This window comes from Oncorhynchus tshawytscha, linkage group LG07 (assembly GCF_018296145.1).
Source record: "Oncorhynchus tshawytscha isolate Ot180627B linkage group LG07, Otsh_v2.0, whole genome shotgun sequence".
Taxonomy (NCBI): domain Eukaryota; kingdom Metazoa; phylum Chordata; class Actinopteri; order Salmoniformes; family Salmonidae; genus Oncorhynchus; species Oncorhynchus tshawytscha.
Window position 1 is genome coordinate 26,951,586 of NC_056435.1, and position 25,045 is coordinate 26,976,630.

General features: G+C 42.9%; 1 protein-coding gene across 1 annotated transcript; it reads left to right on the forward strand.

Moving 5' to 3' along the window:
• Positions 1 to 2,871: 2,871 nt before the first annotated feature.
• Positions 2,872 to 23,262, forward strand: LOC112254229 (macrophage-stimulating protein receptor-like). Its single transcript, XM_024426582.1, has 21 exons — positions 2,872 to 3,070; positions 6,583 to 7,898; positions 15,799 to 15,975; positions 16,305 to 16,427; positions 16,649 to 16,819; positions 17,041 to 17,204; positions 17,330 to 17,465; positions 17,557 to 17,693; positions 17,855 to 18,034; positions 18,503 to 18,599; positions 18,752 to 18,970; positions 19,296 to 19,442; positions 19,952 to 20,108; positions 20,366 to 20,455; positions 20,555 to 20,755; positions 21,021 to 21,107; positions 21,223 to 21,404; positions 21,531 to 21,640; positions 21,752 to 21,917; positions 22,128 to 22,264; positions 22,454 to 23,262. Exons 2-21 carry the CDS (start codon positions 6,687 to 6,689, stop codon positions 22,683 to 22,685), a joined length of 4,125 nt encoding a protein of 1,374 aa, XP_024282350.1. The 5' UTR covers positions 2,872 to 3,070; positions 6,583 to 6,686; the 3' UTR covers positions 22,686 to 23,262.
• Positions 23,263 to 25,045: the final 1,783 nt, after the last annotated feature.

The following is a 25,045-nucleotide window of genomic DNA, read 5'->3' on the forward strand; positions in this document are numbered from 1 at the left end:
TCCCATCTCCACAGAAGATCTCTGGAGCTCTGTCAGAGTGACCATCGGGTTCTTGGTCACCTCCCTGACCAAGGCCCTCCCTCGATCGCTCAGTTTGGCTGGGCGACCAGCTCTAGGAAGAGTCTTGGTGGTTCTAAACTTCTTCCATTTAAGAATGATGGAGGCCACTGTGTTCTTGGGGACCTTCAATGCTGCAGAACTGTTTTGGTACCCTTCCCCAGATCTGTGCCTTGAAACATTGCTGTCTCAGAGCTCTGTTAATCTGTGGGACCTTATATATAGTGTGCCTTTCCTAATCATGGCCAATCAATTTAATTTACCACAGGTGAACTCCAATCAAGTTGTAGAAACATCTCAAGCATGTTTCAATGGAAACAGGACGCACCTGTCTCATAGCAAAGGGACAGAATACTTATGTTTCTTATTTTCAATAAAATTTGCAAACATTTCTAAAAACCTGTTTTTTCTTTCTCATTATGGGGTATTGTGTGTAGATTGATGAGTAAAAAATGTAATTGAATCAATTTGAAATAAGTTAGTAATTTAACTAAATGTGGAAAAAGTCAAGGGGTCTGAATACTTTCCGAAGGCACTGTATAACCATATATAATATTTCCCATCATGCTCTATTGCAGGGAGATTTTCTGAATTGTTTGTTTTACTGTAATGTCTGTGCTTTTGCTTGTACATTAATTTGTTGGTTAATTTTCTGCTACACAAAGATAAATAGCACATCATTTTCTAAACTAATCCATTCTGTTAGTAATTGGATTTATTGCACCTGTTACTGATATGTTTCTTTCAGTTTAGATGATTGAGGTAGTCTCAGTATTCAATCTTCCATACCTTGGAAGTCATTCTGAATGCAGGTTACACATCACTTTGTATTGTCATGAATTATTACTTTTTTAATTTTCATTTTAGTAGACGCACTTATCCAGAGCAACTTACAGTAGGGAGTGCATACATTTTCATTCAGGTCCCCTGTGGGAATCTAACTCACAACACTAGCATTGAAAGCACCATGCTCTACCAACTCAGCCACATCACCCCAAACCACTTGATGTCTCAATGCACTCAATTACTGTATCGTCCACTGTTTTTCTTCAGGGTGATGGAAAGTCTACAGGTACAAACCTAGATGACCAGCTTATATACAGTACAATACAGTAATGTACTGTATTAAGTGGATTATAAGGATGGTAAATTAATGCTGCACAAAAACTGGTTGCTTTCCATGTTATTTGATCAAGAAAAAATATTTAATTTGATGTGGATTTTGCCCATAACTTTTTGATGTACCTGTTTGAGGACAGGGACTTGTTCCTTCTGGATTCCATTAGAATGACAATCACAGAGAACGGGACTGGGCAACAACTCTTACAATTACAACTATTGAATCCTGAAAGATACTGTTCTTAATTATAACATTATCTTTCTTGCTAAAGTGGAGATGCTTAAAAAATGTTTTTGCCCACGCTACAGATGTCTATATCTGTCTGCTAATAATAGTAAAGGCCCAAAGAAATATATATATATTTTAATTATTATTATTCCGATTTTTAGGGGGTGCACCAGCTCCCCCAGTACCCCTACTACCCGCAGCGATGTCTACTAGCACCTTTTTTCCTAAAAGTGTACTTTGGCTTCAAACAGTTGAAGTCGGAAGTTTACATACACTTAGGTTGGCATCATTAAAACTCATTTTTCAACCACTCCGCAAATGGGTCTTCTAAATGGACAATGACCCCAAGCATACTTCCAAAGCTGTGGCAAAATGGCTTAAGGACAACAAAGTCAAGGTATTGGAGTGGCCATCACAAAGACCTGACCTCAGTCCTATAGAAAAAATGTGGGCAGAACTGAAAAAAAGCCTGTGCCAGCAAGGATGCCTACAAACCGGAATCAGTTACACCAGCTCTGTCAGGAGGAATGGGCCAAAATTCACCCAAATTATTGTGGGGAGCTACCCAAAACGTTTGGCCCAAGTTAAACAATTTAAAGGAAATGGTACCAAATACTAATTGAGTGCATGTAAACTTCTGACCCACTGGGAATGTGATGAAAGAAATAAAAGCTGAAATAAATAATTATCTCTCCTATTATTCTGGCATATCACATTCTTAAAATGAAGTGGTGATCCTATCTGTCCCAAGACAGGGAATTTTTGCTAGGATTAAATGTCAGGAATTGTGAAAAACTGAGTTTAAATGTATTTGGCTAAGGTGTATGTAAACTTCCGACTTCAACTGTAAGTAAACGTTTGACTATGTGCACCATGGTGGGCAGATATGTTTAAAAAAAAAAAGTATTTTGAAAGTGAAGAAGTTAAAACTGGTCCAAGACATGAGTGCCTTTAAGACAACATTGACCCATGCCTTTTGCATCTGTTCCTGGTCCCCCAGAAGTACATGGTTTTAATAAATCTAGTCAGTGGCTAAATGTCCACACTTACCATGAAGTAATTGATCTTGCTATTATTTTAATGTCTTGTTGATTTGAGGTGAGTATAACTATAATTATTTGACATGTAAATAATAATATATTTGTTCCTTGAGACTGCACATTCATTCCTGGGATGTGTTGGTCTTTCTTCTGTTAGCAGTGCATGTCTGGCAACTGTATGCAGACAGGCCTACCCCACAGCAGCATTCCTTCTGCCAAGAATGCTTGGGACATACTGTACTTGGGAATGTTGGGTTTCCTGTTAACCGGAAGAGTGAATGCGTGATCTCTTGCTTTCATGAGTGTGAAAATTGTTGTCCTTGAAGTGACTTCAGATGATGAGAGTAAAACGTAATCTGGATGTTACATAGGAAAGAAAAGAAACCTCAGAACTGAGATTGTGCAATCAAAACCAGTACATACTTCATTGCCGTAGGCGGGGCATGTGAGGAGTGTACAAGGAACCTTGCCTTGTCCCACACGTAATTTCTGAAATTGCTCCATAATTTCGCACAGAACTGAAAAACGTGTAATAGTGCCACTTACAACTAGACAACTGGTGTTGTGTCTGGGAATCAATTTTTTTTCAGTTAAACTGGATGCGCGGCATAATTTATGCACCCAGGTATGTAATGTTAATGGCAATTTGACTGGCATATGACTTTACACCAATTCAGTGCTTTAAAAAAAATGTGTTTAGAAATTGTCTTAAACATGCATGCCGGTTGTTGGGCTATACGTAGTATTTTTCTCTCCTTCTGTTATCTATTCATACGGAATGAGATTGTTCCATCTATAATGTACTTTTATATGACGTATTAGGCAAAATAGCAACTCACACTAATTCTCACGCTGCTCTGTCGTTCGGGGGGACTATATGGACACGCCTGGTGCCCAAATTGATCACATATGTTAGGCAGCTGAGAGTTGGGACGAACCGACTCGGTTCAGTCATTCTTCATAATTTGAAACTTGTCTGCCTACATTGGGATTGGGGAGTGTTCAGAATCATTCCGTTTTTATCGGAGTAATAGTTCTTTAAAAAAAAATGGTTTGTACAAAAATGTATATATTAAATGTCGTAGTTGGAAAATATGTTTTTAAATCTCGCTTTAGCCAAAGAGTTTTTAGATTGGCAACTCCCAATAGAAATCCCCGACCACACCTGTCATGGCGACGTTGGCTGTAAACTGAACTAAGCATACCCAGGCCGTCGAATTAAAGGCACTCATTCGATATAAAGTTGTTTTTTGCGAGGTTGTAGTAACACCATGTTCAACTACTTAAGATATTGCCTCGAATCTAGGTTGCACCTTTCGATTTCGAGAAAATGAACAACTAAGGACGAATTTGTCACGTATCTCATTGACTTCTCAAACCCCAAGCCCTGGCCCGGTCTGTTTCGCAAGCGTTCCCGGATGTTGCACGTCTGTTTATAAGAAACCGTGTGCTTTAGCTGTCACCCTGTTATATCGACTGATTGGTTCTGTATGGGGTGATAGCCTACACTATCTCGTTACTTCCAAACAGCAGTGCTCCGCTAAACGGGAGTGAAGGACACTGTGCCGAGTGGTGTTGTGTTGCCGGCATGCAGCGCAAACGTTCCCCATTGAACAGCGACGTTATACTGTATCACGGTGACATCCAAATGTTTACGACCAATGCAATAGGACAAGTTCATTATAATATAGGCTGCTATCATAATCAACATGAAATACAGTGGGATGGAGAAAAAAATTGGCCACGTTACGTCCGATGACATGTGATACAGCTGCCCAGCGCGAAGAAACTACATAAAACAACACCATTGCATTGGTAATTCGCCACGGGTTTTGTCGTTACATTAGCTACGTTAATTGGCATGGTACGCTGCTCGGTCGTACGGGAGAGTCGATATGGACACGCCTGGTGCCCAAATTGACATCCAGATGGTGACCAATACTACAAGTTAACTTTTTTAAAATAAAAGTAATGAAACATATGAAATCGGGTTACACAAAGTGTTAGGTATTATTTTTTAGTTGAGGTAAAAACGAGACAGAAAAATACAGTACATTTCCAGTTATGTCAACATGGTTCATGTTTTGTTTTGTCCAACTTTGAACAAGTTGGCATTTCCCATAAAGCGCAACCCGAATGACTCCGTCTGGACTGCTACTCACACATTTAAGTCATGCATACGAATCTGTTTGGATAAATATGAAATCATGTTGAAAATGTTAGTACAAAAAACCACTCTCTCAACCACAGATTGAATTAGCAAACCTTCCCATCCCACAGTAATACCCAATACTATCTGTCTCTTTTACAACACATGTAGGGAGAGCAAAGTAAACAAAACTGTGACTCACTGGTCATTAAATGTCCCATCCCTCAGTTTAAAAAGCTGAATACATCAAGCCACTGTAGTTCTCTGTTTAGTTCACGCCCACACTTCTCTTTTTCTCTCTAGCTGTCTTTCTTTCTCTCTTTTTTTCTCTTGTTTGCTCTGTCTCTCAATTCAGTTCAATGGGCATTAGCGGTCTAAGGCACTGCATATCAGCGCTAGAGGCATCACTACAGACCTTGGTTCGATTCCAGGCTGTATCACAACTGGCTGTGACTGGGAGTCCCATAGGGTGGTGCACAATTGGCCCAGTGTTGTCTGGGTTAGTGTTTGGCTGGGGTAGGCAGTCATTGTAAATAAGAATTTGTTCTTAACTGACTTGCCTAGTTAAATAAAGGATACATAGAATATGTTTGCATTGCCAAAGCAAGTGAAATAAACAGTACACATTTCAGATGTCATATTATGGCTATATACAGTATTGTAACGATGTTCAAATACAAAAGGGAAAATAAATAAACGTAAATATGGGTTGTATTTACAATGGTGCTTGTTCTTCACTGGTTTCCCTTTTCTTGTGGCAACAGGTCACAAACCTTGCTGTTGTGATGGCACACTGTGGTATTTCACACTATAGATATGGGAGTTTATCAAAATTTGTGGGTCTGTCTAATCTGAGGGAAATATGTGTCTATGGTTATACATTTGGCAGGAGGTTAGGAAGTGTTGCTCAGTATTCATCTCATTTTGTGGGCAGTGTACACATAGCCTGTCTTCTCTTGAGAGCCAGGTCTGACTACGGCGGTCTCTCGCTATCAAGGCTATGCTCACTAAGTCTGTACATAGTCAAAGCTTTCCTTAATTTTGTGTCAGTCACAATGGTCAGGTATTCTGCCACTGTGTACTTACTCTCTGTTTAAGGCCAAATAGCATTCTAGTTGTCAGTTTATTTGTTAATTCTTTCCAATGTATCAAGTAATTATCTTTTAGTTTTCTCATGATTTGGTTTGTCTAATTGTGTTGCTGTCCTGGGGCTCTGTGAGGTCTGTTTGTGAACAGAGCCACAGGACCAGCTTGATTAGGGGACTCTTCTCCAGGTTTATCTCTCTGTAGGTGATGTCTTTGTTATGGAATGTTTGGGAATCGATTTCCTTTTTAGGTGGTTGTAGAATTGAATGTCTCTTTTCTAGATTTTGATCATTAGCGGGTATCGGTCTAATTCTGCTCTGCATGTGTTATTTGGTGTTTTACGTTGTACATGGAGGATATTATTTCAGAATTCTGCATGCAGAGTCTCAATTTGGTGTTTGTCCCAATTTGTGAATTCTTGGTTGGTGAGCGGACCCCAGACCTCACAACCATAAAGAGCAATAGGTTCTATAACTGATTCAACTGTTTTTAGCCAGATCCTAGTTGGTATGTCAAATTTTATGTTCCTTTTGATGGCGTAGAAGGCCCTTCTTGCCTTGTCTCTCAGATTGTTCACAGCTTTGTTGAAGTTACCTGTGGCGCTGATGTTTAGGCCGAGGTATGTATAGTTTTTCGTGTGCTGTAGGACAACAGTGTCTATATGGAATTTGTATTTGTGGTCCTGGCAATTGGGCCTTTTTTGGAACACCATTATTTTTGTCTTACTGAGATTTAATGTCAGGGCCCAGGTCTGACAGAATCTGTGAAGAAGATCTAGGTGCTGCTGTTTGCTGATCATCAGCAAACAGTAGACATTTGACTTCAGATTCTAGTAGGGTGAGGCCGGGTTCTACAGACTGTTCTCTCTTTCTCTAACTCTCTCTCTCTCTCTCTCCTCACAGAGCTTCTGCTGTTCCCCAGAATGTTCAGAAGGAGAGGAGAAATCTCCTGTTCTCGTGGCTGTAGGTAACAGACAGTAGCAGTAACAGTGTGGTGTGGAGTGGCGATGGTCCCCTGGGCCACCTTCCTGGTGACATGCATGTGGATACAAACCCTCAAAGCCTCAGGACTGTACACCTGTCCCAGGACCCCTCGCAAGGAGGTGGATTTCAACGTTAGCTACTCAATACCCCACTTCCAGACAGCTAAACCCATCCAGAACATAGTGATCCACCCGTACGAGCCTGAGGTTTATGTGGCTTCTCAGAATGTCATTGAGGCAGTGAGTGATAGGCTCAGTAAGTTATGGGAGCTGAGGACAGGCCCAGTGGGCATCCCAGAGTGTCAGACCTGTGGCCTGTGTGGCATTGAGGCTGATCCTGAGGACTCAGTGGACACGAACAATGAGGTCCTGCTCTTGGACTCATCATCTTATCTTACCTCTCTATACTCCTGTGGGAGCTCTCAGCATGGGGTCTGTTACTTACATGAAATTAACTCTAACGGTACCCCACCTAAATCTGAATGTCTCTTCAGGCAGGATGCTAACTCACCCTCCGACTGCCCTGACTGCCTGGCCAGCCCCCTGGGCACTGAGGTCATCATCGTGGAGCAAGGCTACACAACCTATTTCTTTGTAGTGGCTACACTCAATGAGAGTGTGGCACAGAGGTACGGCAGATTGTCCATATCGGTGCGCCGGCCGCTGTCGACCCTGGATGGCTTTGACATGGTAATGAAGGGTCTGACCGTGCTCCCTCAACTACAGAACTCCTACCGGATCGACTACATCTACAGCTTCTCCACACAGGATTATGCCTACTTTCTGTCTGTCCAGAGGGAGAACTTCCTGGACTCCTCTCTGTATCAAACGCGTCTGGGCCGTCTTCCGGTGAAGGACACAGAGGTGTGGATGTACCGTGAGCTGGTGCTGGAGTGTCGCTTCGAGCCCAAACGCAGGCGGAGGAGGAGAAGGACAGGGAGCAAGGTGTTCGAGGACGTGGTTTATAACAGGCTGCAGGCGGCCCACTTCAGCCGGGCCGGGAAGGAGCTGGCAGACGAGCTAGGAGTGGGGGAGAAGGATGACATTCTCTATGGGGTGTTTGCAGAGACAGATGACTCTGGGAAGCCCTACAGTAACTCAGCCCTGTGTGCCTTCCCAATTGACTACGTGAACAGGGCCATTGATGAGGGAGTGGAGGACTGCTGCAGCTCCAGCCCAGAGCAGCTTTCCAGGGGGCTCTGCCACTTCCAGCTCTGCGAGAGCTGCCCTCATGAGGTCAGTGACAGGCCTACTCCACTCTCTTCTGCTCTGCCAGGGCTTCAGTTAGGTAGTTGGTGAAGCCTGATGGTAGACAGGAATATGTAATAGTTTGATTGATATTCAACAGTCTAAAATGACTATGTCATTGGACTGATATAGGTTATTCTTATTGCATTGTCTATTAGAAGTCCCAGTACTATGAGAGGAGGAAGTCAGGTGTGTGAGAACAGGGAGGAAGGGAGAGAGGAAGAGAGGGAGGGAGGGGTGAATGAGTCAGATCTCACCAGCACATTGCCACACTGTTGTTCTGCTCTGTTGAGTTTCAGCACATGGTAATAACCATGATTGTAAGGGTCGGAACTGTTGATACTGCCTTAGTACATGAAAGCCCTGCTATCGCTGTTCCTGAAATCTTAACTATGTTAGGTTAGGTTAGACTTGACCTATTGTATGATGCCTTATGTTTTGAGAAAAAACAAATTAAACTGTTTAATAATATTATGACTATGACTAGGTTAAAGTGTGACATTAATTATTACTTTGAAGAAGATGAATTGGAAATGTAGTGTATGGATAGTTGGACAAATAGACAGCAGCTGCATTCAAAAAACTGTATTCATTTAAAAAAAGAAAGAAATGTGTTTGGCTGTGTAATATCCGCTGTCAAGGTGTGGTGACTCGTAAACTTGACAACTATGAGCTCATAGAACGATGTATACACCTGCAGGTACGGTGTGCCAACTCAGAGGTTATAAATGGTGTTGATAAAGAGACGGAATGTGAAGGGGGAGGGAGTGTATCCCTGCGCCTGGCTCCTACATGTTTTGTATGAGTGCATGGAAACAGGCACACCAGACATAGGGAGAGCGAGCACCGGAAAGAGCAAGGGGCAGGGAATGGCCTCCATTTAAAGTAGCTGTGTCACCTCAAAGCATTTTACTGTCTGACTCAACCAATAGAGGAAGAACAGTGTTTGTAGGGTTACTGTTTACAGGAAGGGATACTCCACTTATTCCATCTCTGAGGTGTTTTAAGTGGATGACGCCATGAGTTGTGTGCTGTCGTTCGTCTTTACTGTCATTAGTGTTTAAGTCAATAAAGTACACTGTTACAAAAGTTAAACAGCCAGCCATATTGTCAATGTTAAACATTTCAATGGATTATAGTATTTGTATGAGTACTCAACAAAAATGCTGGGTTAAAAAGTGGACAGAACACAAGTTGGGTTATTTTTGACCCAGCCAGTTGGGTCACTTGAGCTATGATCCACCGTGTTAGATCAGAAGACTTGAAGGCATGGCTTAGTAGGGGAGTTACTTTCAGATTGTTATATTTGACCAACTGTGAGAGTAAATTTGATTCCACTTCATCTGTTCTGTTATATTGTCAAATCAAATCAAATCAAATTTATTTATATAGCCCTTCGTACATCAGCTGATATCTCAAAGTGCTGTACAGAAACCCAGCCTAAAACCCCAAACAGCAAGCAATGCAGGTGTAGAAGCACGGTGGCTAGGAAAAACTCCCTAGAAAGGCCAAAACCTAGGAAGAAACCTAGAGAGGAACCAGGCTATGTGGGGTGGCCAGTCCTCTTCTGGCTGTGCCGGGTGGAGATTATAACAGAACATGGCCAAGATGTTCAAATGTTCATAAATGACCAGCATGGTCGAATAATAATAAGGCAGAACAGTTGAAACTGGAGCAGCAGCACGGCCAGGTGGACTGGGGACAGCAAGGAGTCATCATGTCAGGTAGTCCTGGGGCATGGTCCTAGGGCTCAGGTCCTCCGAGAGAGAGAGAGAGAGAGAGAGAGAAAGAGAGAATTAGAGAACGCACACTTAGATTCACACAGGACACCGAATAGGACAGGAGAGGTACTCCAGATATAACAAACTGACCCTAGCCCCCCGACACATTAACTACTGCAGCATAAATACTGGAGGCTGAGACAGGAGGGGTCAGGAGACACTGTGGCCCCATCCGAGGACACCCCCAGACAGGGCCAAACAGGAAGGACATAACCCCACCCACTTTGCCAAAGCACAGCCTCCACACCACTAGAGGGATATCTTCAACCACCAACTTACCACTTACCATCCTGAGACAAGGCTGAGTATAGCCCACAAAGAACTCCGCCATGGCACAACCCAAGGGGGCGCCATCCCAGACAGGATGACCACATCAGTGAATCAACCCACTCAGGTGACGCACCCCTTCCAGGGACGGCAAGAGAGAGACCCAGTGAGCCAGTGACTCAGCCCCTGTAAAAGGGTTAGAGGCAGAGAATCCCAGTGGGAAGAGGGGAACCGGCCAGGCAGAGACAGCAAGGGCGGTTCGTTGCTCCAGAGCCTTTCCGTTCACCTTCCCACTCCTGGGCCAGACTACACTCAATCATATGACCCACTGAAGAGATAAGTCTTCAGTAAGGACTTAAAGGTTGAGACCGAGTTTGCGTCTCTGACATGGGTAGGCAGACCGTTCCATAAAAATGGAGCTCTATAGGAGAAAGCCCTGCCTCCAGCTGTTTGCTTAGAAATTCTAGGGACAATTAGGAGGCCTGCGTCTTGTGACCGTAGTGTACGTGTAGGTATGTACGGCAGGACCAAATCAGAGAGATAGGTAGGAGCAAGCCCATGTAATGCTTTGTAGGTTAGCAGTAAAACCTTGAAATCAGCCCTTGCTTTGACAGGAAGCCAGTGTAGAGAGGCTAGCACTGGAGTAATATGATCAAATTTTTTGGTTCTAGTCAGAATTCGAGCAGCCGTATTTAGTACTAACTGAAGTTTATTTAGTGCTTTATCCGGGTAGCCGGAAAGTAGAGCATTGCAGTAGTCTAACCTAGAAGTGACAAAAGCATGGATTAATTTTTCTGCATCATTTTTGGACAGAAAGTTTCTGATTTTTGCAATGTTACGTAGATGGAAAAAAGCTGTCCTTGAAATGGTCTTGATATGTTCTTCAAAAGAGAGATCAGGGTCCAGAGTAACGCCGAGGTCCTTCACAGTTTTATTTGAGACGACTGTACAACCATTAAGATTAATTGTCAGATTCAACAGAAGATCTCTTTGTTTCTTGGGACCTAGAACAAGCATCTCTGTTTTGTCCGAGTTTAAAAGTAGAAAGTTTGCAGCCATCCACTTCCTTATGTCTGAAACACATGTCAACACAAGTTAAAGTTGAGCACTGACACTTTTGTATCTCAATGTCGATTACACAAGTTTATTTCTTCAAGGGCCTATGCGTATCCCAGTGTTGGGATAGTTACCACTTTGTTTTGCTGTTGAAATAATGTTATTCATGTTTTATTTCTATTAAATTATGTAATGTGCAAAAATATTGAAGGGAAAGGTACATTTGCAGTGCACAAACATGAAGAAGTGGCCAAAAATACCTATCTGGAAGCCACACACCCAATAGGCCACGCCTCCTGAAAATAACCTAAAGATTACATAAAAAATACCCATCTGCTGGGTCAACTCAGCATAAAAGTGAATAGAAACCCAATTGAAGGTTAAATGTTAAGAAAATTGTAAAATTGTGTAATCCAAAAACGTGGCCTATTGGTTTCAGAGTTCTTTTTGGCCCGTGAGAGTAAATCTCATTCATTTTCATCATGTTAAGGATATAAACTGAAAATGAAGAAAAATCTATATTTTTGCACATTGCACGTTTTAATATAAAAAAAGTATAACATTATTTAAATATTATAACAATGTGGTAATTGTCCCAACTTTGGGATATACATAGGCACTTAATGAACTCCTTCTCTTGTGTAAGCCTTATTAAAGCTACAAAAGCGTCCAGAACAATGTGTTTAGCAACAACAGTCCCCATGCGGAGCAGTGTTTATTTTTGTCTATTGCTTTTTTTGTTCTTTTCAAAAGTATGTCCATCTCTGATAAGCTACACAAGAAAAGGTTTTATTAATACAGTGGGGAGAACAAATATTTGATACACTGCCAATTTTGCAGGCTTTCCTACTTACAAAGCATGTAGAGATCTGTCATTTCTATCATAGGTACACTTCAACTGTGAGAGACGGAATCTAAAACAAAAATCCAGAAAATCACATTGTATGATTTTTAAGTAATTAACTTGCATTTTATTGCATGACATAAGTATTTGATCACCTACCAACCAGTAAGAATTCCGTCTCTCACAGACCTGTTAGTTTTTCTTTAAGAAGCTCTCCTGTTCTCCACTCATTACCTGTATTAACTGCACCTGTTTGAACTCGTTACCTGTATAAAAGACACCTGTCCACACACTCAATCAAACAGATTCCAACCTCTCCACAATGGCCAAGACCAGAGAGCTGTGTAAGGACATCAGTGTTAAAATTGTAGACCTGCACAAGGCTGGGATGGGCTACAGGACAATAGGCAAGCAGCTTGGTGAGAAGGCAACAACTGTTGGCACAATTATTAGAAAATGGAAGAAGTTCAAGATGACGGTCAATCACCCTCGGTCTGGGGCTCCATGCAAGATCTCATCTCATGGGGCATCAATGATCATGAGGAAGGTGAGTGATCAGCCCAGAAATACACGGCAGGACCTGGTCAATAACCTGAAGAGAGCTGGGACCACAGTCTCAAAGAAAACCATTAGTAACACACTACGCCATCATGGATTAAAATCCTGCAGCGCACGCAAGGTCCCCCTGCTCAAGCCAAAGCATGTCCAGGTCAGTCTGAAGTTTGCCAATGACCATCTGGATGATCCAGAGGAGGAATGAGAGAAGGTCATGTGGTCTGATGAGACAAAAATAGAGCTTTTTGGTCTAAACTCCACTTGCCGTGTTTGGAGGAAGAAGACGGATGAGTACAACCCCAAGAACACCATCCCAACCGTGAAGCATGGAGGTGGAAACATCATTCTTTGGGGATGCTTTTCTGCAAAGGGGACAGGACGACTGCATTGTATTGAAGGGAGGATGGATGGGGCCATGTATCGTGAGATCTTGGCCAACAACCTCCTTCCCTCAGTAAGAGCATTGAAGATGGGTCGTGGCTGGGTCTTCCAGCATGACAACGACCCGAAACACACAGCCAGAGCAACTAAGGAGTGGCTCCGTAAGAAGCATCTCAAGGTCCTGGAGTGGCCTAGCCAGTCTCCAGAACTGAACCCAATAGAAAATCTTTGGAGGGAGCTGAAAGTCCGTATTGCTCAACGACAGCCCCGAAACCTCAAGGATCTGGAGAAGGTCTGTATGGAGGAGTGGGCCAAAATCCCTGCTGCAGTGTGTGCAAACCTGGTTAAGAACTACAGGAAACGTATGATCTCTGTAATTGCAAACAAAGGTTTCTGTACCAAATATTAAGTTCTGCTTTTCTGATGTATCAAATACTTATGTCATGCAATAAAATGCTAATTAATTACTTAAAAATCATACAATGTGATTTTCTGGATTTTTGTTTTAGATTCCGTCTCTCACAGTTGAAGTGTACCTATGATAAAAAATTACAGACCTCTACATGCTTTGTAAGTAGGAAAACCTGCAAAATCGGCAGTGTTTTAAATACTTGTTCTCCCCACTGTATATGTAGCCTTAGAAATAAAGTTCAGGAAATCAATAACTTGCTAACATCAGATAATATTAATATATTTCCCATTTCTGAGACTCCCTTAGATAATTCCTACGATGATACAGTTGTAGCAATACAAGGAGATAACATCAACAGACGAGACAGGAATGGCTATAGGGGAGGTGTTTCTGTATATATTCAGAGCCATATCTCTGTAAAGCTTAGAGAAGTTCTCATGTCAAGTGTTGTGATTGCAGGTTTACCTGAGTCCTCTAAAGCCTATTCTTTTAGGGTGCTGCTGTAGGCTAGCAAGGGCTAACAGTCAGTATCTATGTAGATCATGTGTGTGAAATGCTTGATGGAGTGTGTGATCTTAACGGAGAGCTTTATTTTCTGGGTGACCTGAACAGTGACTGGTTAGCAACTAGCTGTCCTCTCAGGAGGAAGCTTCTAACTGGGACTAATGGCTGTAATAGGTTATCACTCAAACAACTAGAGTGGATACCAGTAGTGTTGGATCTGTGACATCCACATGCATGGATCATATCTTCACTAATGCTGAGGAGCTTTGCTCCAAAGCAATATCAGGTCCCATTGGCTGTAGTGACCATAACATTGTGGCAATAACAAGGAAAGCCAAAGTGGACCTAAAGTAATTTATCAGAGATGATGAAGAAAAAAAATCCTCAGGACACTTTTGTTAAATATGTATTTAAAAAAAGAAGAAAATGTGTTGGTCTGATGTGTATCATTAAGTGAATCCAGATGCAGCACTGGAAGTATTTAAATGACATGACAATTGTTGACAAGCATGCACCTGTTAAGAAATGAACGGTGAGAACTGTTAGAGTCCTCTGGACTGATGATGAATTGAAAAAGTGTATGGTTCAAAAAAATGATGCAAAAGTGATGGCAAACAAGTCAGGCTGCACAGATGATTGGTTGACACACTATACATTGAGAAATGTTGTGACTAGGGCTGTGGCGGTCATGACATTTTGTCAGCCGGTTATTGTCAAACAAATAACTGCCGGTCTCGTGGTAAATTGGCCGTTAATTTACATAAACACTTAGCATCTCCCGGCTTCCATGTATAGCCTACAAGCCACTGAAGGAGACCTTTGGGACATCTACATTTTAAAAAGTCTAACGAATCCATTTAGTATAGCCTACACCATCACAATAAATCTATTATTTATTTTAGACAGGTCTAAAGAAGCATGATATGAAGAAAATGTAGTCTATTTCAGAAGAACAGAATACCATACTCTGAGTTGTCCTTATGTTAGGCCCTGATCTGGCTGTGCCTTTTGGCTGTGGGCGACACTAGTTCATTAAGCAGATTTTCTTAGAATTCCGTGGCATTATTTTAAATAATTTTATAGTATGAAGAATACAATTGAACATAACTAAATAAAATAGAAAGGATATTTCATCCTAACGATTTGAGGGACATGAGGCTATTCTGTGTTGAACTGTTAACAAAGAAACAGGTCCTCCTAAATGTTTAATTTAGAGTTATTTATGCAACTTTACAAAAGTTGGGCTACTTGTTATACACTCTAAGACAGCATGATGCGACTCTAATGATGATGTTTTTTAAAAAGTTGCTTGAAAGGCTTGAGCTCTGCTATGTTTTTTTTAGTTGTGATATAATCCTTATCAAAACATATAGGCATATGGGCTAGGCTACATGAGGTGTGTGACTACGATTTGAAAAAGTGATAATATATCATTCACAAGGGATAGGCTAATATTGTCACCCATTAGACTATTCTTGATTTAATGTTGTCTTTACGTATACTAAATAATATATGTGTGAATTTGGATTTAGAATGGACCATTATCCTACATTCGTCTCAATACAGGGGAAGTGGAACAAAAATACATGTCATCTATGTACTTAAATAGCGGATGGAGGACGCTTTTCTCATTATTCATTTTAATGCCAGGCAGGCTATACTCCTGTTGTAAAGCAAAATAATGTGCTTAATATTATGAAAGCTGAGAAATAAATATTGTAAGCCTATAGAAAGCTGATTGGAACCTCCTCCTCCTCCAGACCCTGGTTCGATTCCAGGCTGTATCACAAGTGGCTGTGATTGGGCATCCCATAGGGCGGCGCACATTTTGCCTAGCGTCGTTAGGGTTTTGGCGGGGTAGGCCGTCATTGTAAATAAGAATTTGTTCTTAACTGACTTGCCTAGTTAAATAAAGGCTAAATAAAAAAATAGAAAAACGATGTCATGTAAAATAAATCAGTGTATTCACCATTTTAATCAACCAATCTAAAAAGGGAAGTGGAAATTGTGTGAAATGAGTACTCATGTCGGAGTAGTCAGTCAGTCAGTATGAGTAATGTTGTCTCTATGTGTGTTGTGTCTGTGCAGAGCTCAGAGAACAATGCCACGTGCAGGGAAAGTCCCACCCTAGTGTCTAAACCCTACTACAGGGTGGACCTCTTCAACAGGTACATGAACAACGTCCTGCTCACCTCAGTGTTGGTTACCATCATCGGGGACAACACTGTGGCACACATTGGCACCAAGGATGGCAGGCTGCTGCAGGTACACTCACTGTGTCTATGTGTTTAGTGTGTTTGTGTTGCAGTACAGTAAAGTCACTGAGGTGTCTAGTAGGAGAATATGAAATTACAGTGTCTATTTCATGAATTCATATTCAGTAAAAGTGGTGGTAGATTGAGCTATATTAAAAAAATTGTACCATGTGCATGCATGACTGTCTTTCCTCATATATACAATCAGTTTTTTTCCAATGAAGATCATTAGCTCTCTCAGCACGTTAACCAACCTAAGTAGAACATATTATAAATCCATTCCTTTCACAGGTCTGCCATGGCTCAGGGATATAACTGTAGTGTCTTTGACTGTTGTAGCTCATCCTGAGGAGGTCAAGTCCCATCATCTTTGCCAACTATTCTCTGGGTGAGGAAACAGAAGTGTCCAGGAAAGCTGCTGTGCAATCCAACGAGTCCTTGCTCTTCGTGGTTGGAAATAAGGTGCCTTTTCTATTCAGTCATAAGTGCTCATTACCCCCACTTTGCTTATTTGTTTTACTTTTGATTTCTAAAGGCAGAGAATACACTGTAACAATTTATTTCCCGCTCCCTTTCTTTTCTTTCTCCCCCTCTCTTCACCTCTCTCTCTTCCTCTCTTCCCCCTCTCTCTTCCCTCTCTCCCCTTCTCTTCACCTCTCTCTCTTCCTCTTTCTTTGTAACAGATGTTCAGTGTGTCTCCTAAAGGGCCTGGATGTAAACACTTTCTAACCTGCTCCACATGCCTGGCGGCGCCCAGGTTTACAGGGTGTGGCTGGTGCTCGGCGGTGTGCTCCAGGCAGGAGGAGTGCCCCGCCCAGTGGAAGAATGAGTCCTGTCCTCCCTTCATCACAGAGGTAAGACTGCTTGGGGGCCGGAGTAGGGAGTGGCTCTTTTTAAACTGATCCTCTGTTATAAATGTCAGAACAACGACCACCACATGGGTCGAAGAAACTGACACATTGTTAATATAATATTTGAAAGTGAGTAGTTGAGCATTTGAAGAAAATGTGTAAAGCATTTGAGGAAATGTCAACTGCATCATGTTTTTCTGATCGTATTGTATGGGGGGATTCAGTTTTTCCCTAAGACAGCTCCCCCTAATGGTGAGACAGAGCTTAAGCTGTGTGGCTGGGAGTTCCAGTCTCCTATAAGACCAGCCATCATCAGCAAGGAGACCCACCTGGTGAGGGTGGGAGAGACCCCCTGCACTGTACTGTCAGAGAAGAGCAACAGCACACAGTAAGTAACAGACACAGAATGCATGGAGACATCCAAGCTTCAAATCAACTCTGTCAAATGACCTCATAGCTTTGTTATTATTGAGGCTGTAGTCAACACTGATCTTTCACCCTGACCACTCCTAGGCTGGTGTGTAGCATTCACCCTAATGTTACAGGCCCATACCAGGATCTCAACATCACCGTGGAAGTGCATGAGGGGAAGGTGGAGGGACGCTACTCAATCCAAGGGCAGGCTCAAATTTCAGGGTTCACTTTTGTGGTGAGGAGGATTACATTTGTTTGACTGTTGACACAACCTTTTATTCAAAACAATGTATTTCATCCACTTTAATGTCTACAATTCTATCCAGGAGCCAAGTATCACAGAAATCATGCCTGACTACGGGCCTCAGGTAGGGGGGACTTTGGTCACACTGACAGGGCCTCACTTGAATGCTGGGATGATTAAGACTGTGTCTATAGGAGACCAGGACTGCCCCATCAAGAGGTAATTATGGGCATCTACCGTTTCAGCTGTGCAATTTGCTCTCTCAGCCTGGGTGTCTCATTGTAACTGTAGAACATAGTACATATGACTTTTACTGTTTCTGTCTAGATCTATATCAGTGTCCATAATATTATGTTATTGTCTTACTGTGTCTCTGTCAGCGTCTCTAAGGGTACGGGGACCACGTCCTCCATAGTCTGCCGGTCTAAAGGTGTGGCAGCAGTGAAGAAGGTGCCCGTGAGGGTTGTCATTGACCAATCCCAGGTGTCCACTAACAAGATGTTCCACTACAAGAGCAACCCTGTGATCACTGAGATACGGCCTGCCTGCAGCTTCCGAAGGTAGGCCATACAAATGGATACTAGCCAGTAGGCATCCTCTGTGTGCTTCTGGGCCTAGCTGACTGACCTGCAAATGTGCTATATAGGACTGTAGAAAACAGTTAATTGCACACAGCTGATGCGGACCAAGAAGACGGTGATAAGTCAAATGTATTCCGGGCAGTGCCTACACTTTTAGCTGAGGGAAAACATGCTGTGCAGGAAATGTGCAATCTCTCTAGAGGCAATGAGGTTAACCTAAGTGAGGATGTGATTAGCCAACAGAAATAAACAAGCTAAGACCTGTTGTGTAACAATGCTGTGCCTTTTCTGGGTCACATTTCAGCAACTGGCACAACCATTTGAATAATAATAGAGAATAAACTGCAAATAGTGCTGGTTTCTCTGGTTTCTACAGTCAACAGCGTTGACCTCTAACACCGAGTCTCTATGTGTTTGTTTTCCTCCTTGTTCAATCCTGTGATTAAGTGGATCCAAGATCATCATCAAAGGCAAAAATCTGGACTCTGCGTACAACACTGTCATCCACTACAAATCCAACAAACTGAAGAAGTCTCTGCAGCGTGTAAGTTATCCGGCAGGGCTCACAACTCTGGGCTTCATAAACCTATGATGGGGTAATATCCTTTAAATGCCAGTCTTTGATTTTATTTGATTAAATGACCCCAGAGTACAGTACTGTTATTGACACTATTTGATGTGTCGAACATAACGCAGGTCTGCAACGGGACAGCAACCCCCACGCACATGGAGTGCTTTGCCCCCGTCTTCCCCAGAAATGAGACAGACAAGGGCTTTATTAATATCAGCATGGACGGGGCCATCAATCTGGTGAAGAAGAACTTTGAATACCAACCAGACGCCAGCATCACCCCCTTTGAGTACGAAGGCAATGTACTGAGCCTGAGCTCTGGACAGACTGAGGTTTCACTGCATGTACGTTCACCATCATACACACAGGACTCAGCTTTGAAGAGAGCCAGTTACGTAGTCAGTCAATCAATCATCATTGTTTTCAACCATTACAGTAACTCTAGATTAACCAATTGGTTGATGGGTAAATCTAACCACAATTGTTGTTGTATAAGTAGTGTGAGTAGTTGATTTCGTAGGTACCAGTGGGCAAAGCTGGTTGAAATGACTTCATTGCAACCAGTTTACAACTGAAATCGTGTGTAATCTGGTTTTAAAGATGTCATTTCAACCAGCAATATTCAAGCTCCAATAAATTCCTCATTAAGTGTTTTTCCATGTTCTGCAGCACAACAAGCTAAGCATGGTGAGCCTCTGCATGGAGATCATAATGACCATCGGAGGTGTGGACTGCGGTGTCCAAGTGCTGGACAACGAACTGACCTGCAGGATCCCCAAGGAGCTCATCATCCCCAGGGAAGGTTCGCCTGTCATGGTGAGCTACTGTAATGGTTAACTTAATTGAACTTAATCCTTAATTGTCTAAGCCGGGGGGGGGGCTTATAAAGCAGGCAGACAGACATTGAGGCATTCAGTTACTGTTCAATTGAATGTTAGAATGGGCAAAACGAGTGACCTAAGTGACTTTGAGCGGGGTATGATCGTCGGTGCTAGGCGCTCCGGTTCCAGTATCTCAAAAACAGCCGCCCTCCTGAGTCTAGGGTTTCCCGCGAATGGTGCGACAAACTAAAAACATTCAGTCAGCGGCAGTCCTGTGGACAAAAGAGCTCGTTGATGAGAGAGGTCGAAGGACAATGGCAAGAATCGTGCGAGCTAACAGACAGTGATATTTGAATTTCTGTTTACTTAAATGAATTGAAATGGAATTGACCCGAACCTTGAAAGCAAACCATCAATCCATTAGTAAACTGGTCCTTAAATTAAAGTGATAATCAAACTGATCCCAGAATAAGGTGTGAGTAATATCCTGTTTTTTTGTCCTAGGTGTCTGTGAATGGGCGTGCCTATGAGGTGGGCACGGTGGTCTTCGTCAACAACACCACCAACATAGTGGTTATCATGTTTGGAATTGTCATTGCGTTGTGTGTTGGTGCTGCCATGGCCTTCATCACCATGAAACATGTGAGGAGGAAGAAGAAAGGTGAGAACCATTACTGTGTGTGGAATACACTACAAGAAGATGTACTTTCATCTACCAGTACATTTACCAGTACTCTTAAATGATAGCACGGGTTAGACAGACGTACATTTTTATGCCTTTAACAATTGTTGTCATGTAAGGAATAACTTACCATGTGTGCATTTAAGACATTTCATATTTTCTGCTAGGTATCTCAAGTTTTTGAGTATGTACTGTATAAGGCAATGTAATTCATTATGTTGATGAATACATTTCAGCCAAAGTTGACACTGGTTTAGCAAGGATGTTTGTCCGCAGTCGGATAAGCAGCAACCCTGACCAATCCCCCACAGGTGACTATCGACAAGGTGAGATCCTTGGAGTGAACATTTGTTATGGTTCATTAATCTTGTGATTCATATCAATGAATCAATGGTTTCTCTTGCCGTGTCCCCTCTGTACTCCAGAATGGTCCAACCAGGTGAGCCAAAGGACAGGCTCAGGAGGGATAGCCTTACATAGCCTGCTCTACGCTGCCACCTTTGACCCCTCAGCCACGCCTCTGATCTCATTGGACACCCTGAGACCTGAGCTCCTGGAGGAGGTCAAAGACGTCCTGATCCCAGCCGACAGGCTCAATGTTCACCACAACCAGATCATCGGCAAAGGTATGGTCTAGATAGCCCGTTCCAAGATCTGTTTGTGCTGTCTTGCCAACTCCTATGGTCATTGTCATGCCAAACAGATCGGGACCTCCTCAGATACTGACTAAGAAAAGCAAAATGGGTCTGGCCGTCATCTTCATTAGAATCCATCTATTTCTGTTTCCACTCATTTACCTGTTCATTCTTCTTTCTTTGTTTACGTTTAAAGTATGTAACTAGACTAGCGCCATATCCCCCAAAACACGGATGTTATTTTGTCGTTATTCAGGTCATTTTGGGACTGTATGCCACGGCTACCTGACAGACAACAATAACCAAGAACAGTTAATCCACTGTGCTGTTAAGTCATTGAACAGTAAGTGGATTCTTCTCATTTTGTTTGGCCGAGCTCTCATGCCATAAACAACTGTGCTAGTCATCTGTGGTGTATGTCCTGCTTGGTACACATAGTTCAATTCTCCCTCTCTCAGGGATCACAGACCTAGAGGAGGTGGAGCAGTTTCTGAGAGAGGGCATCCTGATGAAGGAGTTCCACCACACCAATGTTCTCTCCCTGCTGGGTATCCTGCTGCCTCAGGAGGGACTCCCCCTGGTGGTGCTGCCCTATATGAAACATGGAGACCTGCGCCACTTCATACTCTGTGAAAGGAGGGTACGTTAAAGGCCTACTCTTCCTCATACTTCATAATAACAAAGTATAGCCACTAGTCAGTTCGTCAGAGCGAATATACGTTTATATTGTTCATGAATGACTCCTGTGTCACCTCTCTTCCTCCAGAATCCAACAGTGAAAGACCTGATTGGCTTTGGGCTACAGGTTGCCAAAGGGATGGAGTACCTGGCCCAGAAGAAGTTTGTACACAGAGACCTGGCAGCTCGAAACTGCATGTAAGTGCAGGGCAGCTCTATCACTTGTTAATGTTTTCTTTCTGCTATTTCTCAATCCAGTACCTGGCTGTGCCATCGACAAAGTCTGTCTATTATCTACGGTCTCTTTAGGCTTGATGAAATGTTTACGGTGAAGGTGGCAGATTTCGGAATGGCCAGAGATGTGTTCGACAAGGAGTACTACAGCATCCAGGACCACAGGAAGGCCAAGCTGCCAGTCAAGTGGATGGCCATAGAGAGCCTGCAGACACAGAAGTTCACCACTAAGTCAGACGTGGTGAGGGATTATGACTCCATTTCAATTTTCTTATAGCCATTGTATACTGTAGCTAGCTGTCTTACAGTACAAAAAAAGTATGAAAACGGATGCACTCACTACTGTAAGTCGCTCTGGATAAGAGCGTCTGCTAAATGAACCTGGTCCAGGACTTGCTAGAGATCCAGTTCTTATAAATGTTTTCTAGCTCTTTATCCCTTGTCTTCACAGTGGTCATTTGGGGTCCTGATGTGGGAGCTGTTGACCAGAGGAGCGAGCCCCTATCCTGAAGTGGACCCCTACGACATCACTCACTTTCTATTAAAGGGACGCAGGCTGCACCAACCACAGTTCTGCCCTGATGCTTTGTAAGTGATCTAGTGTCAGATCATTTTAACGGGCAACCGGCGGCATGCGGATCACCCCAATCAAAGTTTCCCGTTCCTGATCTACAGCTATTCTATCACAGTCGTTTATAGCTGTTGTTGTTGCATTAGGAACTCTGTCATGGTTGTTGACAGCTGTTGTCATTGTTCTACGCTGTTGTTTCTCTACAGGTACTCCATCATGCTGGAGTGCTGGGACCCGGAGCCAGAGTTCAGGCCTGACTTCCACACGCTGGGCCAGGAGGTGCTAGAGATCTTGTCCTGCCTGGAGGGTGAGCACTACATCAGCCTGAAGGTGACCTACGTCAACCTGGACCAGCCACGGCCTTACCCTGGCCTTACCACCTCTGCTGATGAGGCTGAAGCCTCTGGATCTGACTCAGACAGCGTTGTGTCCAGTTGAGGACCACTGAGCCTCAGGGGTCAACAGAACTGACCGGTCCATACCATACCAGAATTTACTGGACCAAACCAGACCAGGACAGTAAGGGTGTGGTCAGAGGGCACGGATGGGGGCATGACCATTCACCGTAGATGGAGGGCTCCCCCTATTCCCATCCACAACGCAATATTAGTACACAGAAATAATTGTTCACTTCTGTTACTCAAGACTGGATTGATAAGGAATAGAATATTGATTATTGACTGAGAAGACCTTGTGAAATGTGTTTACTTGTGTGAGCATTGACACTGAATTTCAATGTAGTTTCCCCTTCCTTGTGAGTACACAAATTATGACTGTATCATATTTGTCTGTACTTTCAATGCACTTGTGTTTTTTTTTTAAGGACGATTTTCAGGTGAAGAAATTGTATTTATAATGGGACACCAAGTGAACCTTCTCCATTTCTGAAGCACAGCTGTAAATATGAACAACTGAATGTACAGTATACTGTATGTCTGAAATGTGTTTTTGTGTTATAATAACTAAGGACTATGATTTGAACATGTCATGTTAAATCAGATGGATTTTCACGTCATATTTTTCTCACTTTTTTTGCTGGCATCCAAAGATATGCCTTAGAGATGGTCATTTGTGTTGATGGTCATTTGATGTATGGTTCTGAATGTGGCCATTGACTGAACTGGTCATTCTCATTGATACTTCTGAGAGGGTATTTCAGTGAACCAAACTAGCGTTGTCTATGGTTATCTGCTAGCATTCTAGTAGATACACATAGACTTCCAGTCATTGCGCTAACACTAGTTAGAATTGGCTTGCGAAACTACAGTGGGGAGAACAAGTATTTGATACACTGACGATTTTGCAGGTTTTCCTACTGACAAAGCATGTAGAGGTCTGTAATTTTTTATCATAGGTACACTTCAACTGTGAGAGACGGAATCTAAAACAAAAATCCATTGCATGACATAAGTATTTGATCACCTACCAACCAGTAAGAATTCCGGCTCTCACAGACCTGTTCGTTTTTCTTTAAGGATCCCTCCTGTTCTCCACTCATTACCTGTATTAACTGCACCTGTTTGAACTCGTTACCTGTATAAAAGACACCTGTCCACACACTCAATCAAACTCCAACCTCTCCACAATGGCCAAGACCAGAGAGCTGTGTAAGGACATCAGGGATAAAATTGTAGACTTGCACAAGGCTGGGATGGGCTACAGGACAATAGGCAAGCAGCTTGGTGAGAAGGCAACAACTGTTGGAGCAATTATTAGAAAATGGAAGAAGTTCAAGATGACGGTCAATCACCCTCGGTCTGGGGCTCCATGCAAGATCTCACCTCGTGGGGCATCAATGATCATGAGGAAGGTGAGGGATCCGCCCAGAACTACACGGCAGGACCTGGTCAATGTCTTGAAGAGAGCTGGGACCACAGTCTCAAAGAAAACCATTAGTAACACACTACGCCGCCATGGATTAAAATCCTGCAGCGCACGCAAGGTCCCCCTGCTCAAACCAGCGCATGTCCAGGCCCGTCTGAAGTTTGCCTATGACCATCTGAATGATCCAGAGGAGGAATGGGAGAAGATCATGTGGTCTGATGAGACAAAAATAGAGCTTTTTGTTCGAAACTCCACTCGCCGTGTTTGGAGGAAGAAAAGGATGAGTACAACCCCAAGAACACCATCCCAACCGTGAAGCATGGAGTTTAGACGTTTAGTTTAGATGTTGGAAACAACATTCTTTGGGGATGCTTTTCTGCAAAGGGGACAGGACGACTGCACCGTATTGAGGGGAGGATGGATGGGGCCATGTATCGCGAGATCTTGGCCAACAACCTCCTTCCCTCAGTAAGAGCATTGAAGATGGCTCATGGCTGGGTCTTCCAGCATGACAACAACCCAAAAAAACACAGCCAGGGCAACTAAGGAGTGGCTCCGTAAGAAGCATCTCAAGGTCCTGGGGTGGCCTAGCCAGTCTCCAGAACTGAACCCAATAGAAAATCTTTGGAGGGAGCTGAAAATCCGTATTGCCCAGCGACAGCCCCGAAACCTGAATGATCTGGAGAAGGTCTGTATGGAGGAGTGGGCCAAAATCCCTGCTGCAGTGTGTGCAAACCTGGTCAAGAACTACAGGAAACGTATGATCTCTGTAATTGCAAACAAAGGTTTCTGTACCAAATATTAAGTTCTGCTTTTCTGATGTATCAAATACTCATGTCATGCAATAAAATGCAAATTAATTACTTAAAAATCATACAATGTTATTTTCTGGATTTTTGTTTTAGATTTCGTCTCTCACAGTTGAAGTGTACCTATGACAAAAAATTACAGACCTCTACATGCTTTATAAGTAG